Source organism: Microtus pennsylvanicus, chromosome 15 (genome assembly GCF_037038515.1).
Source record: "Microtus pennsylvanicus isolate mMicPen1 chromosome 15, mMicPen1.hap1, whole genome shotgun sequence".
NCBI classification, from domain to species: Eukaryota; Metazoa; Chordata; class Mammalia; order Rodentia; family Cricetidae; genus Microtus; species Microtus pennsylvanicus.
This window is the reverse complement of record NC_134593.1, coordinates 68,280,677-68,294,143: the sequence shown is the minus strand read 5'-3', so window position 1 is coordinate 68,294,143 and position 13,467 is coordinate 68,280,677. Positions and strand designations below refer to the sequence as shown.

Below are 13,467 nucleotides of genomic sequence, written 5' to 3'. Positions count from 1 at the left end.
TGCTCTTTGAATCCTCTAAGTACCCGACATTACAGTGGGAGGAGACAGACATAACAAACAATAGCTTGTATAATCAGGTAAAAAATTACTGTGGAGTAAGTCAAGTGTCAACAGCGAGAAACAAACGTAAATGGTCCAAGAGCATGCTTCCTTGAAAAGCCAACATCCGAGCAACTTAAGAGGAAGTAAAAAGCCCATCATGCAGGCAGGAGAAGGAGACTTTCCAAGTAGTAGCAGCTAACACAAAGACTTTAAGTTCATGGTACCCAGATACATTCCAAAAATGGCAAGGAGACCTGGATAACTGTAGCAGAGCCACAAAATAAAGCGGTATGAAACCAAAGACTAAAAGCCTTGTTATGTCCTGCTTTGAATTTTACTCCATGAAGACCAGAGACATTTTAAGTAGGCCAATTATCTATAAACTGTCTCTTTGCTCTGAATTCCTCCTTCAGCAGTTACCCTGACACAGTAATGCACCAGAGAGTTCAGGCCTTCCTCCTTCACAGTAAAGTCAATGTAGTTTGCTACAAAGGAGCTAGAGAGAACTGTAGGAAGGACGGGTGCCTCCTGGTTCTGTTTGCTGGTGTGCTCTTTTGTTTTTCTGGCTTCTGCTACCTACTGGAGAAAAGATGGTTACCAAGAAGCTACACTTGACTCTGTTCTTGTCTGTCTAGAATCTTCTTTTTTTTAGTTTTTTTAGTTTTTTTAAAAGTTTCCTCAGGCTTTATGTGAAAATTCTTATCAAACGTCTGGGTGTTATTTGTAGAGGGAAGTTTCTGTCCCTCTGGTCCCACAGCTGTTCAGTCCCAAAGAAACACAGAGGCCTATATTAATTACAAAGGGTTTGGCCTACTAGCCCAGGCTTATTATTAACTAGCTCTTACAACTTAAATTAGCCCATAATTCTTATTTGTTTGGCCACATGGCTTGATACCTTTTCTCAATGAGGCATTCTCATCTTGCTTCCTCTGTATATTGCTGATGACTGACTCTGCCTTTCCTCTTCCCAGAATTCTCTAAGTCTTTTCACCCCACCTATACTTCCTGCCTGGCTATTGGACAATCAGCATTTTATTAAACTAATAAAAGTGACAAATCTTTACAGTGTACAGGAGCATTCTCACACAGCAACCTCCCAACAATGACACTGCACAGTCACACTGTATCTTCACAATTGTCCATATATCCACACAGAAAAGTATCGACACTGGTATGATTGCTTTCTGTTCTCCATCAATTGCAGTCAACTCTGGTTTCAGTGTCTCACTGTTAGCAAACCTGAGCTGCAACCACAGCTCAACAAAGTGTGAACCCCAGTTCTGAGGAGAGAGCCTCTTCCCCAGGGAGTGAACAAAGTGTGAACCCCAGTTCAGAGGAGAGAGCCTCTTCCCCAGGCAGCCTCTCTCACTCCTGGACGTGTCTCACTGTTCTTCCCACATCTTGAGTTACTGTGGCACTGTGTACAAAGGGAAGACTCTACCTGGCTCACCCTTTACAAACTTTCGGTGTGGTGTGAAAACATATGCGTATGCGTGTATTTGTACCATTGTGGGGGGTGAGGTCGACATCAAGTATCCTCCTCACTTACTCTCCACCTTTTTTTTTTAAGACAGGGTCTCTTATTGAACCTGGCTAGTGTGCCAACCCCAGTGACCCACCAGTCTATGCACCCCCAGTGTGGAGATTGTAAGTACACATCATCCTGCCCTACTTTTCTTTTCACATCTGGATGCTAGGCACTAAACTCAGGTCCTCAAACTTCTACATCAAGCACTAGAGCATCTGAGTCATGCCTGCAGCGGCCCCTTTAGAACTACTATGTGTTTTGTTTCCTGAATGGCCCGAACTGTTACACTGGCCCTGGAAACGGTCCGGGACAAAGACCCACCAAAAGGTGCTCGGAGGTGTTTGCTCGAACCCTGACCCCAAGCCAGAGGGAAGTGACATGCTAGTGATCCAGTCAAGCCCTACAGCTGGTTCAGCTACACTCTGGTGACTCTGACAGCCTAATGAGACCCTCTTAGACGGCCAAGTGTCTCCTATGCTTGGCCATAACGGCACAAAGGGTGATAAGGGATGGGGTCTTTGCAGTGCAAGAAGTGTTCTGAGAAGAATGTCAAGCTCAGGACTAATTCTCGGCTGAAGTCAACCTGGGAGATTCCCTAACTATATATATGTACACACACACACACACACACACATATATATATATATATGAACACACACACACACACACATATATATATATAGAGAGAGAATATATAATTAGTCCATAACAATAATCACCTGCCCCTGCCTCAGTCACAACGCTGGTCTAACTAAAATCAGCCAGAAAATTGTAAGACTTGCAAAACTAAAATTACAGTTAAATCCACTGTCTCATCAAGCCTCAACAGGTTTCTCCTGGCACAGATTAATAAATAACTGGACCCTAGTATTTGTAGTGGGAACACAGGTTTGAGTGCAGTTAAAATTGATTCTTCTCAACTTTTTTTTTTGGGGGGGGGTGTCAAGACAGGGTTTCACTGTGTAGCCTTGGCGGTCCTGGAACTCACTCTGTATACCATGCTGGCCTCAAACTCACAGAGATCCGCCTGGGATCCGAGTGCTGGGATCAAAGGCGTGCGCCACCACACAGCTCTTCTCAACCTCTTACTTGAAACAGCTTCCCCTTCCTGTTCTAAGGAAGCTCTGTTTGTACTGTTTAAAAACAACAAAGCTTTCTCCCCTAGTTCTCTGGAGTATATACGCAAAAGTGCGAAAAGTACAGGGAATCTTCTCAATTTATGGCAACGTAGCTACTTATATAGGTTCAATAACAATATCTCTTATAGGAATAGATCATCTGTAAGCGTTGACTATATTCAGGAACAATGTGACTAGAGATCTAATTTGAAGGTGATGCACACAGCTATAGCAGACACGATGACAAAGAAAAGAAAAAGGCAGACGTCATGTAGTGAGCACAACCCGGGCTGGGAGGTGCGGAGGTGGCACACGGTAACGGAGGTGGCACACGGTAACGGAGGCGGCACACGGTAACGGAGGCGGCACACGGTAACGGAGGTGGCACACGGTAACGGAGGCGGCACACGGTAACGGAGGCGGCACACGGTAACGGAGGCGGCACACGGTAACGGAGGCGGCACACGGTAACGGAGGCGGCACACGGTAACGGAGGCGGCACACGGTAACGGAGGCGGCACACGGTAACGGAGGTGGCACTTCATCTACACAGCTGCCGAACACATACATGACTAAGGAATTTCATATTCCAGCAAGCACAGGGAACCTTAGTTAGTGGACTTTGGGAAACATCATTCAAATGCACTCTCTGAATTGAACCAGGGATAGACTCCAGGTACTTCTGAGTGCACCAAACTCTGATAAAACAAACAAAAAGGACCAGAGCCAGGTAGATTGGTAATGAGGACTTCTGAAACACAAAGAAGTTCATAAAATAATGTTTTTCTTTTTTTGAGACATGGTTTCTCTATGTACCCTTGGCAATCCAGGAGAACTCACTCTGTAGAACAGGCTGATCTTCTTGAACTCACAGAGCTATCCTCCTGCCTCTGCCTGCCTCTGCCTGTTGAGTGCTACCACCGCCCAGCTCATAGGGCCACTTCTTAAACAGCCTAACACTAAGAACGAAAATAAAATTAGTAGCACAAATATTTTAAAAATTGTTTAAAATAAATATAATTAATAATCTTACAGATTCAAAAGGTTGCAAGATCTATTTAAATTCAGCTCTAGCAGCAAGGACACAATGGAGAACAAGAAATAAACAAGATGATTTCCTAAGTGCCAATCTGATGCTAGGAGACAAAATGCCCGAGGAAAGGAGTAATCACTACAGACAGTCAAGCAGGCTCCCTGGGTCAATAAGCTTGAGTTAAAAAAAAAATAAGAAGGCTGGAGAGCAGTGCTGAATGACACATGCCAAAATCACACCCAGGTCACAAGCCAGTGCAACCAGCCTGGCATGAGCAAGCCCAACTTCAAGGAAACTAGACGAGGTCACAGACAGCAGTAAAGGAGGGAAGGACAGAGAACATGTACAAGATCGATGAAAATGCAAGGTACAGAGAGAAGTTTAGGTTTTTATGTGAGTGATAAGGAAAGCCCTAGAATGGGCTTTAGCAAGAGACTGAAGGTCTAGCTGAAGTTTGTAAGAGCTTATGTTGGCTGAGTGTGAAGATAGAGTGGAGTTGGCTATGAATCAGAACTGTGGTTCCATGAACTAAGAACAGACACTATACAGACTGGCTTCACTTATGCTTTCAAAAGATAATCCATCTTGCTATACTGATCACTTTTTCCAGCAAAGTATATTCATATACTATTTATATTTTTAAAATCATCAAAGTAAACTAACGAATATGTTTTGTTTAAAATGATGACTAATTGTAAATCTTTGATGAGATGGCTCACCTGAGAAGAAGGCACTAGCCACAAACCGGCTACCCAAGTTTGATCCCTGCAAACAAACAACTGATTCCCAAAAGCTGTCCTCTGAAGGGGTGATGGGGGATCCAGAGGAGGGAAGGGATGGGGTGATCCAGGGAAGGGAAGGGGCGATGGGGGGGATCCAGGGGAGGGAAAGGGATGATGGGGGGGATCCAGGGGAGGGGAAGGTATGATGGGGGGATCCAGGGGAGAGGAAGGGATGATGGGGGATCCAAGGAAGGGAAGGGGTGATGGGGTGATCCAGGGTAGGGGAAGGGATGATGGGGTGATCCAGAGGAGGGAAGGGATGGAGTGATTCAGGGGAGGGGAAGGGGTGATAGGGGGATCTAGGGAAGGGAAGGGGTGATGGGAGTTCCAGGGAAGGGAAGGGGTGATGGGGGGGATCTAGGAAAGGGAAGGGGTGATGGGGGTTCCAGGGGAGAAGAAGGGGTGATGGGGGGATCCAGGGAAGGTGAAGGGATGATGGGGGGATCCAGGGGAGGGGAAGGGGTGACGGGGGTTCCAGGGGAGGAGAAGGGGTGATGGAGGGGATCTAGGGGAGGGAAGAGGTGATGGGGGGATCTAGGGAAGGGAAGGGGTGATGGGGGAATCCACGGGAGGAGAAGGGGTGATGGGGGATCCAGGGGAGAGGAAGGGATGATGGGGGGATCCAGGGGAGGGGAGGGGGTGATGGCAAGGGAGAGAACAACCGGCTCTGAATATCCCAAAATCCACCTGCGGAAACACCCACTGTGGTGATATTACAATGGTTGGGAAGTAAGTTACTAGTCTGTGGCGTCAGACATGTACCGGTGCCTTTTTAAAGGGAATGAGCAGGGAACAAGCTGGTCCTTTTGCCATGTAAAGCCGCAGCACCCAGCCTGTCTTCACTGTGAGGACCCAGAAGGTACTTTTCACAGCAGAGAAGCTAAGGCAGGACACTTATCACATCAAGTTCATAACCAGCTTGAAAAACTTTGAGTTTTAAACACCAACACAGGTTATGAAGTGACCTAGGACTTCTCATAATGAAAACTACCATCAAGCTGAGGCGCTCAGGCCGGTAAGCTAGGGCGCTGTTGTTGAAAGAAGGGAAAGCCGTCCTTGACAAAGACCAGATCTAAGGGAATGAGGCAAGCGGGGTCTTCAGGCTGGCTCAGTGGGGAAGGCTTTACCACCAAGTGTGGGAGACTTGATCGCTGGACCACACCACATGCAAGAAGAAGCGAACCAGCTCCTGCAGTTCTCCTCTGGCCTCCACACATGTGCCAGCACAGGCTCAACTCTCCCCTCCCCCGGTTCTGTTAAGAATAAAGGGAGTAAGAGAAGGGGAATTTAAACTGGACTTGGTTATTCATGGGAAAGGACATAGTAAAGAATTGTAAGAATATTAGCAGTATTGAGTGTGCAGGTGAGATTGAGCCTGGGTGCCTTCAATGAGACTAACAGTAAATTAACAGTTATTCGTCTCCATCTGCATTTAGCTCTTAGGTACAACAAGAAAGACAGTCAAGCTTGAATTTAATGGATTTTGGGATCTCCCAGGTAAGAAGCCAAAAACACAAGAGCAGAGAAATTTAAGAGTATTTGTAATCAAGTGTAATCACGTGGTTGCAGTGACAAACTATTTAGCTTTTAGAAAATGGATAAAAGATATTGATACTTCCCTCTTCTGTGAACTCTAAGGATTCCCATTAATGTTATACCATATATATAACTCATCACAGTGCCATAGAGCATACCCTTGCTGACACAAGTCTTTTATATTCCAAAACTCCAAGCAACAAACTCAGATTTGCCTATTTTTAAAAGAGACAGTTTCTAAAGATACAGAAAGAAAAATAAACTTATGGTTGAAATAAATGTTTCCGTTTTAAAGGGCAGGTAACTGGGTCTCCCTGAAACATTTCTATGGAAACACAGTTAAGTTGCTGATGAATGAATCAAAAGAAAAAGAAGGCAGGTGTGATGGGGACATGCTAGTACCCCCCCACCCCTCCGCACTCAGCAGGCAGAGGTGCGAGAATCCCCACAGGCTGTGCCCATCCTGATCTACAAATCAAACTCCAGAGTCCATGTAGACTAGCCTGGGCTACAGAGTGACGCTGTCAGGCAAAACACAAAAACAAACAAAACACACACACACAAATCAATCAACCAATCAATTAATTAAAAGATCATGATAGCAGAAACTAAACTTAACCACGATTACCTTTACATGGGAAAATCAAAGCCACTAGCTCCAGGGCACCCCGTCTCAGTATAGCCCTGTCCAGGCAAGCATGGGAGCAACTCTAACCAGGCAGCTCAGCAAGGCCAGCTGGTGAGCCGAACTCAGACACTCTAACTTCATATCTAGCTTGCTAAAGAATTCAAAATAATCTTAGGGAGCTGACCATTTCATTATAGAAACTGCTTTAAAATCATTTTAAAAAATTCTCTTCATATTCAACTAGTATCACAGAGATCCTACAAAAGGTAAAATATACTCTTAATTTATCAGTTTAAGCAAAATGTATCACAGCCTTTGTTATGAATAGATTTTCAAGTCTTTCCCATGGTGGCCAAAATACATGGATTAATCAGCTTAATTCAGTGAATTTAAAAATGGGTTCCTGATACATGTCAAGAAAAGAAAAGATAAAACGGTGGCAACAAAAAATGTGTGTTTTTCATTCTGTACTCACACTCGAGTCACTAAAGAAGCCACCAGCAACAAATTTAAATAATCTTATTTGGAATGCGAGAATGTTAAAGTGGATATTAATGTCTTCTTTTTCTTTATTTTATTTGTATCTCTGTGTGTAAGAGACAGTATGTGCTCCAGCTCCTCAGCCCTGGAATTGGGAGTTACAATCAGCTGTACTGATGGGCACTGAAGTCCCACCCTCTGCAAGGGCAGCCAGCAAGCACTCTTAACCACTGAGACATCTCTCTAGTCCCTAAAATTTTCTTTCTACTCAAAAGTTCTAAATTGTTTTGAAGGCTCTGAGAAAGAGAAGCTGAGAGTCAGCTGTTCAGTTCATGACATGTGCTTTCCTTCTGTAGATTATAACAGAAAAGCCTACTTTAAAAGGGTATTTTTAAATCAGAAAAAAAAACAAAAATGATCAGGCTAATCACTAACAATATTTCCTATATTATGACCCTGGGCTTCACACTCCCTGTCCTCTCTCCAAGCCTAAAGTAGAGCACGGCAACTGACCTATATGCCTCCCTCAAAACCAGGCACAGCTAACTTATTCTAGAAAACCTAAGCTGATGATTTGCTACTTTAGGGTCTAATAAATAGCAGACCTCTAATTTATGAGGCTCTCAAAATGTGGTCATCTGGGATCCTTGTAGAAATGCAAATTTCCAGGTTCCATCAAGACGAAGTGTGCCTAGAACTCTTACCTGCCCCCCACATGACATTCTGACACACAGCTGGAGGACCACCTTCTGGGAGAGAGAGCATGTTTTCTTTTCTTTTTTTAAAGGCAAAGTATCACACTGTAGCTCAGACTGGCCTAGAACTCATGATACAACTAGGGCTGGTCTTAAACTCACGACAATCCTCCGGCCTCAGCCTCTTGAGTGCTGAGATCACAAGCAAGAGCTGGCACACCTGGGAAGAACCACTGTACTGACCCTGCCAGGAAATCACCTTTCTGTCACTTTCTATTGGTAACTTAAAATGCTTATTTTTCTTACCTGCCACAACTCTGAAATGACTGGAAACGAGGCTACCAATAATTTCCCTGTGTCCAGTTCATAATGAGATAAAGTTTACTTTTAAAGATTTTATTTACCTTGTGTGTGTGTTCCTGGAGTTGGAATTATAACTGTGAGTAGCCTGATCAGGTGCTGGGAATCCAACTCCAGTCTTCTGAAGACCAGCAAACAATCTACCCATCGCTCCAGCCCAAGATAAACTGTCCTTAGTTCTCAGAGCACCAGTTCCCCATGTGTAAACACTATCACATATCTCCAAGAACAAGAGGGGCTTACAAAAAGGCTCCCTTCTCTCCCTCACCTGCGAATGCTCCTGAAAAGGCAACCCTCCGGCTTCCCCTGAGGGGCGCCATTAGTGCTTTTTTTACAGAAATACCACAGTGAGAAATGAAGTGCTGAACGCCTTAAGAATCATACAGAGAATAATAATTTGTAAGAGGTGACTGATCTACACACTGCTGAAAAGGTAAAGCAAACCAAAATAAGCACTTCTACATCTGAACAAAACAGACACTAAACACAACATAAACAACATTCTTTTAAGTATCCAAATAAGTCATTAACGATAACTGAGCATAATTAACACGGATGGAAAGAATTAGAAAATTCCAGAGAATTAAAATATATGACCTATATATTAAAGCGGTCCAGGTCTTCAAATTCCACTCCCCTCCAGACTGAGGCTGGTTCCAATGCCAATGACTGGTCTCAGCACAAAATCTGACTTGAGGTTCAAAGAACATACGGGTATCGGAAAGCCAAAACAAACAAAAAAGCCTACCTTTAATGGAGAGGTAACAACAGAATGGTATGACTTTTTCACAAAGAAAGAATGCCACAGACACTTTCCTGAGGCTTTCCCCATCAACTAGTCCCAAATCCACTTCCTCAATCCCCACCCCCCAGGGAACAGTCAATTGTTTACTTTCCTTGACAACTATCCCCTTCCCCTCCCCACTTTCAGAAATGAGTACAGGAGCAGTGGCCAGGACAGATATATCACTACAGCACAGTAACCAAGCTGGGAAGCACTGTTCAACGGGCATTCGGGACTTCAATGCCTAAGTCCTCCCCGCTTACACCCGAGCTGGGATAGGCCTCCTGTTTTGCTAGTATGCTGGGAGTAGCCAACATTCCAGTCTGGAGGCCAGGGTGATATGTAAGAGCTCCCTATCTTTTTAAGGAGATTCCCCCAACCCAACCCTCCGCCCCGAGAACTAGAAAAAGTAGCACCAGCAATTTAAAAAAAAAAAAAGTTGAATGACGCCATGCTGGGAACTGCAAAACCACAGCACCGAGCCCCGCAACTTGGGAGCAGCCAGCCCAGCATGGACTTCTCCAGGCGGCAGCCTGAGTCGCGCACCCGACGCGGGGCGCTGACTCCAGGGACGAGCCGTCTGCCCGCTCCGTCCGACCTGCAACCGTCCCGTGCCGGCCGCCGTTATCCCTTCCCGCGGGCGCCCCAGGCCGCCGTCCCAGCCTCGCGGCCCGCCGGTCGCCCGGTCCTCGGCTCGGGCCCGGCCTCCGCCGGTTCCGCCCTCCCGCCCAGCGCCCAGCCCCGCGTCTCCCACTCCGTGCGCCGCTCCCGCCCGGTCAGGGGACCCGGAGCTCGGCCCCGGGCAGGGCGGGACTCACCTTCGTACTGCAGGTCCACCAGGACCAACAGGAACGGGAACACCGCGCCCAGCCGGCTGCCCAGAGAGCCGGGGGCCACCATGTCCAAGGGCGCCGAGGCCGAGCAGCAGGAAGGTGCGCGGCCCAGCAGCCCGCGCGGCGCACAGCCCGCAGCCCAGCGCCCGCCGTGCGTCCGCTCACTCGGGTCCCTCGGCCGGGCCTCGGCGGCGGCTGGCGCTCGGCGGCGGAAATGGCGGGGGGCGGGGCCCGAAGACGCCACGCCCCCCAAGCGCCGCCACCGCCGCCGTCCAATCGCCTCCCTCCGGGTCGCGGGGCGCCCGGGCTCGCCTGGGTCGTGGTTGGCGCCCATTGGCTGCGGACGCCGACGCCCCGCCCCGTCCCCGATAGGGTAACGTGGAAGCACAAGACGAGGCGGCGTCCGCCGATCGTGGAGCTGTCAGCGGGCTCCAAACCGTCAGCCCCGGGCCGGGGAGGAAGCGGCTGGGGAGGCCGCATGCGCAGCCCGCCGGAACGCTGGGGGCCCGCCTCGCGGCGGGTTTGGCGGAGCGACGCCGGGGGCGTCCCGGGTCCGCCCGGGCGGGAGGGCGGGGAGAAGGTGCGGGTGCCGTCCTGCCGGCCAGGCCACCACGGTCCAGGAAGTCCGGGACGTCTCAGAGAAGCTGAAGGCGGCGAGGGAGGGGACAGGGGAACGGGTACCGGGGCGGAAGGGAGCCTGAGAGCTGGCGTGGGGGACCTCGGGTGCTGGTAGACGCCAATCTTATGCTAATGTCCCCCTCAGCAAGTAGCAACTCCCCTCAAGCCCCTGAGGGAATAAAGCTGGAAGCGACCTAGATGCCCGACCTTGGGAAGAGGCTTGGGGACCAGAACTCTGGAGTTGTTCCAGTGAAAGATGTTAAGAGCCTCACAGTTGGTCTGGGCGTCTCTCTTAAAGTCCCTTCCTAGCCTCTCCCATGGAGCTTTCAGAATCATCCTTGTTTTGGTGGAGGTTGGCTAGCTGCAGAAGGCTTTCAAGTTCCCAGGCTACAAGCTGCCCTAGGCCAGTTATGTATTGGCGAGTCCTTGAAACTATAGAACCGGAGCGCATTTTTCCCTTGGTCTGCAGTGTTTGCCCTCGACTTTCCCAAGAAGCAGCCTTGCTTTGGAAGCAAACTTTTCACCCACGGGAGCCGTTCTTTGGATGTCTTTACTGTGCCTGTTTCATTCAAAGAGATAAGAGCTTGATCAAGATCGAGTTCAAATTATTCAGTTTAGTTTTGATCATGGCCGTTTCTTCTGTTGTGAACACGTTCTATATATCAGTCGTGTTTTAGACAGTTAAACAATGCGGGTTTGTCGCCCAGTGATTTTGATACCTTAGTGTTACTTCGTGCTTTAAGAATTATGGTGATTTTTTATGAAAAATAAAAAGGAAGGGCATGATTGTTCCTAGCTATGGTGGAGGAGAAAATTTATTGTAGATGAAGGGGAGCGCATAGAGGCAGAGACATCTGGGTGAGTCCAGAGTGAACATGACCAGACTGAGCCATGTGAGGAGAGGGAAGAGAGGGGAACTGGGTTCCGCAGCCAAGAGGAGGAAGGGTTCAAAGAAGGAAGGGAGGGAGCGGTAACCAGAATGTTACCTCTGGGGCACTTTCAGGGTAAAGGGCGGGATTTGCCAAGCCACAGACTGTACCAGGTAGGGAGTAAGCAATGCTGGGAGAACCAGGCTCTAAGTCCTCGTTGATATGTTAAATAGGCACCTTACTCACTTGTCCCAAGACAGATTTGAAGATACACTGTAAAGGTTGGAAATAGGAAAGGTTGCTCTCTCTATCCCATTTCCAAAGAAACAGAATGTAAAAGAAACCGTTAGTGGTTGGAAGCAGTGAGCCCCTGAGGAGCTGCGGGGAAGGGAGCGCTGAAAAGCACAAGGTTTAGATTCCAAACAGCTATTATATGTTATCCTGATCTGTAAATTAAGCAGGATCCTGAAACCTCAAGAGTCGGAGGTTTTATGAAGCAGGTAAAGGCTCCTGGGACTAATGCTACTCTGTTCTAACAGGAGCAAAATCATACAGAAACTTTCAGGTTTTGTTGAAGTTTGTTTGAGATGAATACAGATACACATATACCTCACAAGATAAAGTAAAAAGGTGGGAGATGATTTTATTGTCCTCAAGTAAACGTATCACACAAATGAGGCATTTCTGACCAAGGGAACCAACAAAGGAAAAAAAACAAAAAACCTGTGTATTATCCCTGGATGTCACTTGTGAATCCAGCCTTAAGGAAAAAGAACTGAAAAAAGTCCTAATGAGAGAGAAAGTCTTTTTAGAACAATATGTGTGGGTTACAAACTAAGAATAGCAAGGGTCTTAAGTGCTGAGAGACTCTAAACATTCAACAGTCCTGTAGTAGCAGAACTACCATACACAAAGTATCCCTTGAAAAGGATTATTTAAAAAAGTGTCTATAGATTCTCTGTGGCTGTAACCTACCAAGGAAGGAAGGGTGGGTTGGTTTCAGCTCAGAGTTGTAGAGGATCTCAGTGTGGTGTGGGAAAATGGTCTGTATTCTGTCAATTATATTTTAAATAAACACTGGTTGGCCAGTAGCCAGGCAGGAAGTACAGGCAGGACAACCAGACAGGAAGTAGAAGTGGGTTAAGGAGAACAGGAAAATTCTGGGAAGAGGAAAGCCCATTCCTCTGCTGTCCTGTCCCAGCCACAGAAGAAGCAAGATGTGACTTCCTCACCATAAAATGTACCAACCCACATGGCTAACATAGACAAGAATACTGGGCTAATATAGTTATAAGAGTTAATAAGAAACCTGAGCTACTAGGTCAATCAGTTTATAACTAATATAGACTTCTGTGTGAGTTCTTTGGGACTTAATGATTGCAGAAACCGAGCAGGACAGAAAACTCAGTCAACATCAGTGCATCACGGCAGGGAAAGTATGGCAGTTGCAGTAATGGGAGCCAATGGAATCCTGTTCTCGGCCCATTGTCTCTGAATCCGGGCAGAGACAGGAGCAGAGGCAAAGCTGGACTTTAATCTTGGCACACAACCTACATTACCAGAGGCTCCACAACCACCCCAAACAGCACTGCTAGCAAGGGATGAGTACTTCCAGCACTGTGACTGACATTTTGTGTTCAATCATCACAAAGTAACATGACTTTACACAAAAATAAGTACAGTCCCTTTGCTGTGGGATAATGGTCATGTATACTATAAAGATTTATCACTCATATTGGTTTAATAAAATGCTGATTGGTCAGTAGCCAGGCAGGAAGTATAGGTGGGGCAACCAGACTAGGAGAATTCTGGGAAGAGGAAAGGCAGATGCAGTCACCAGCCAGATGCAGAGGAAGGAAGATGAGAATGCCTCAGTGAGAAAAGGTACCAAGCCACATGATTAAACACAACAAGAATTATGGGTTAATGCAAGTTGTAAGATCTAGTTAGTAATAAGCCTGAGCAATAGGCCAAACAGTTTATAATTAATATAAGCCTCTGCGTGTTTCTTTGGGACTGAATGGCTGCAGGACTGGGTGGGACAGAAATTTATGCCTACATTGCTTTAGGAGCTGGACAGAGAGAATAGAAAGTATAAAAACTTTGGGATGAGACAGTATGTTTCAAAGTTATTGGGTAACAATATAATAAACTTGAACCA

The 13,467-nt window shown here is 46.9% G+C and overlaps 1 protein-coding gene across 1 annotated transcript in view; it reads right to left on the bottom strand.

The window, feature by feature from the left end:
• The window catches only part of Dnajc3 (DnaJ heat shock protein family (Hsp40) member C3), a 32,058-nt gene extending 22,041 nt beyond the window's left edge, over positions 1 to 10,017 (bottom strand). Inside the window, exon 1 of the mRNA XM_075948914.1 lies at positions 9,805 to 10,017. Within this exon, the coding sequence (XP_075805029.1) occupies positions 9,805 to 9,886 (82 nt within the window). The 5' untranslated portion in view covers positions 9,887 to 10,017. The remainder of the gene's footprint in view (positions 1 to 9,804) is intronic.
• Between the last annotated feature and the right edge of the window lie 3,450 nt (positions 10,018 to 13,467).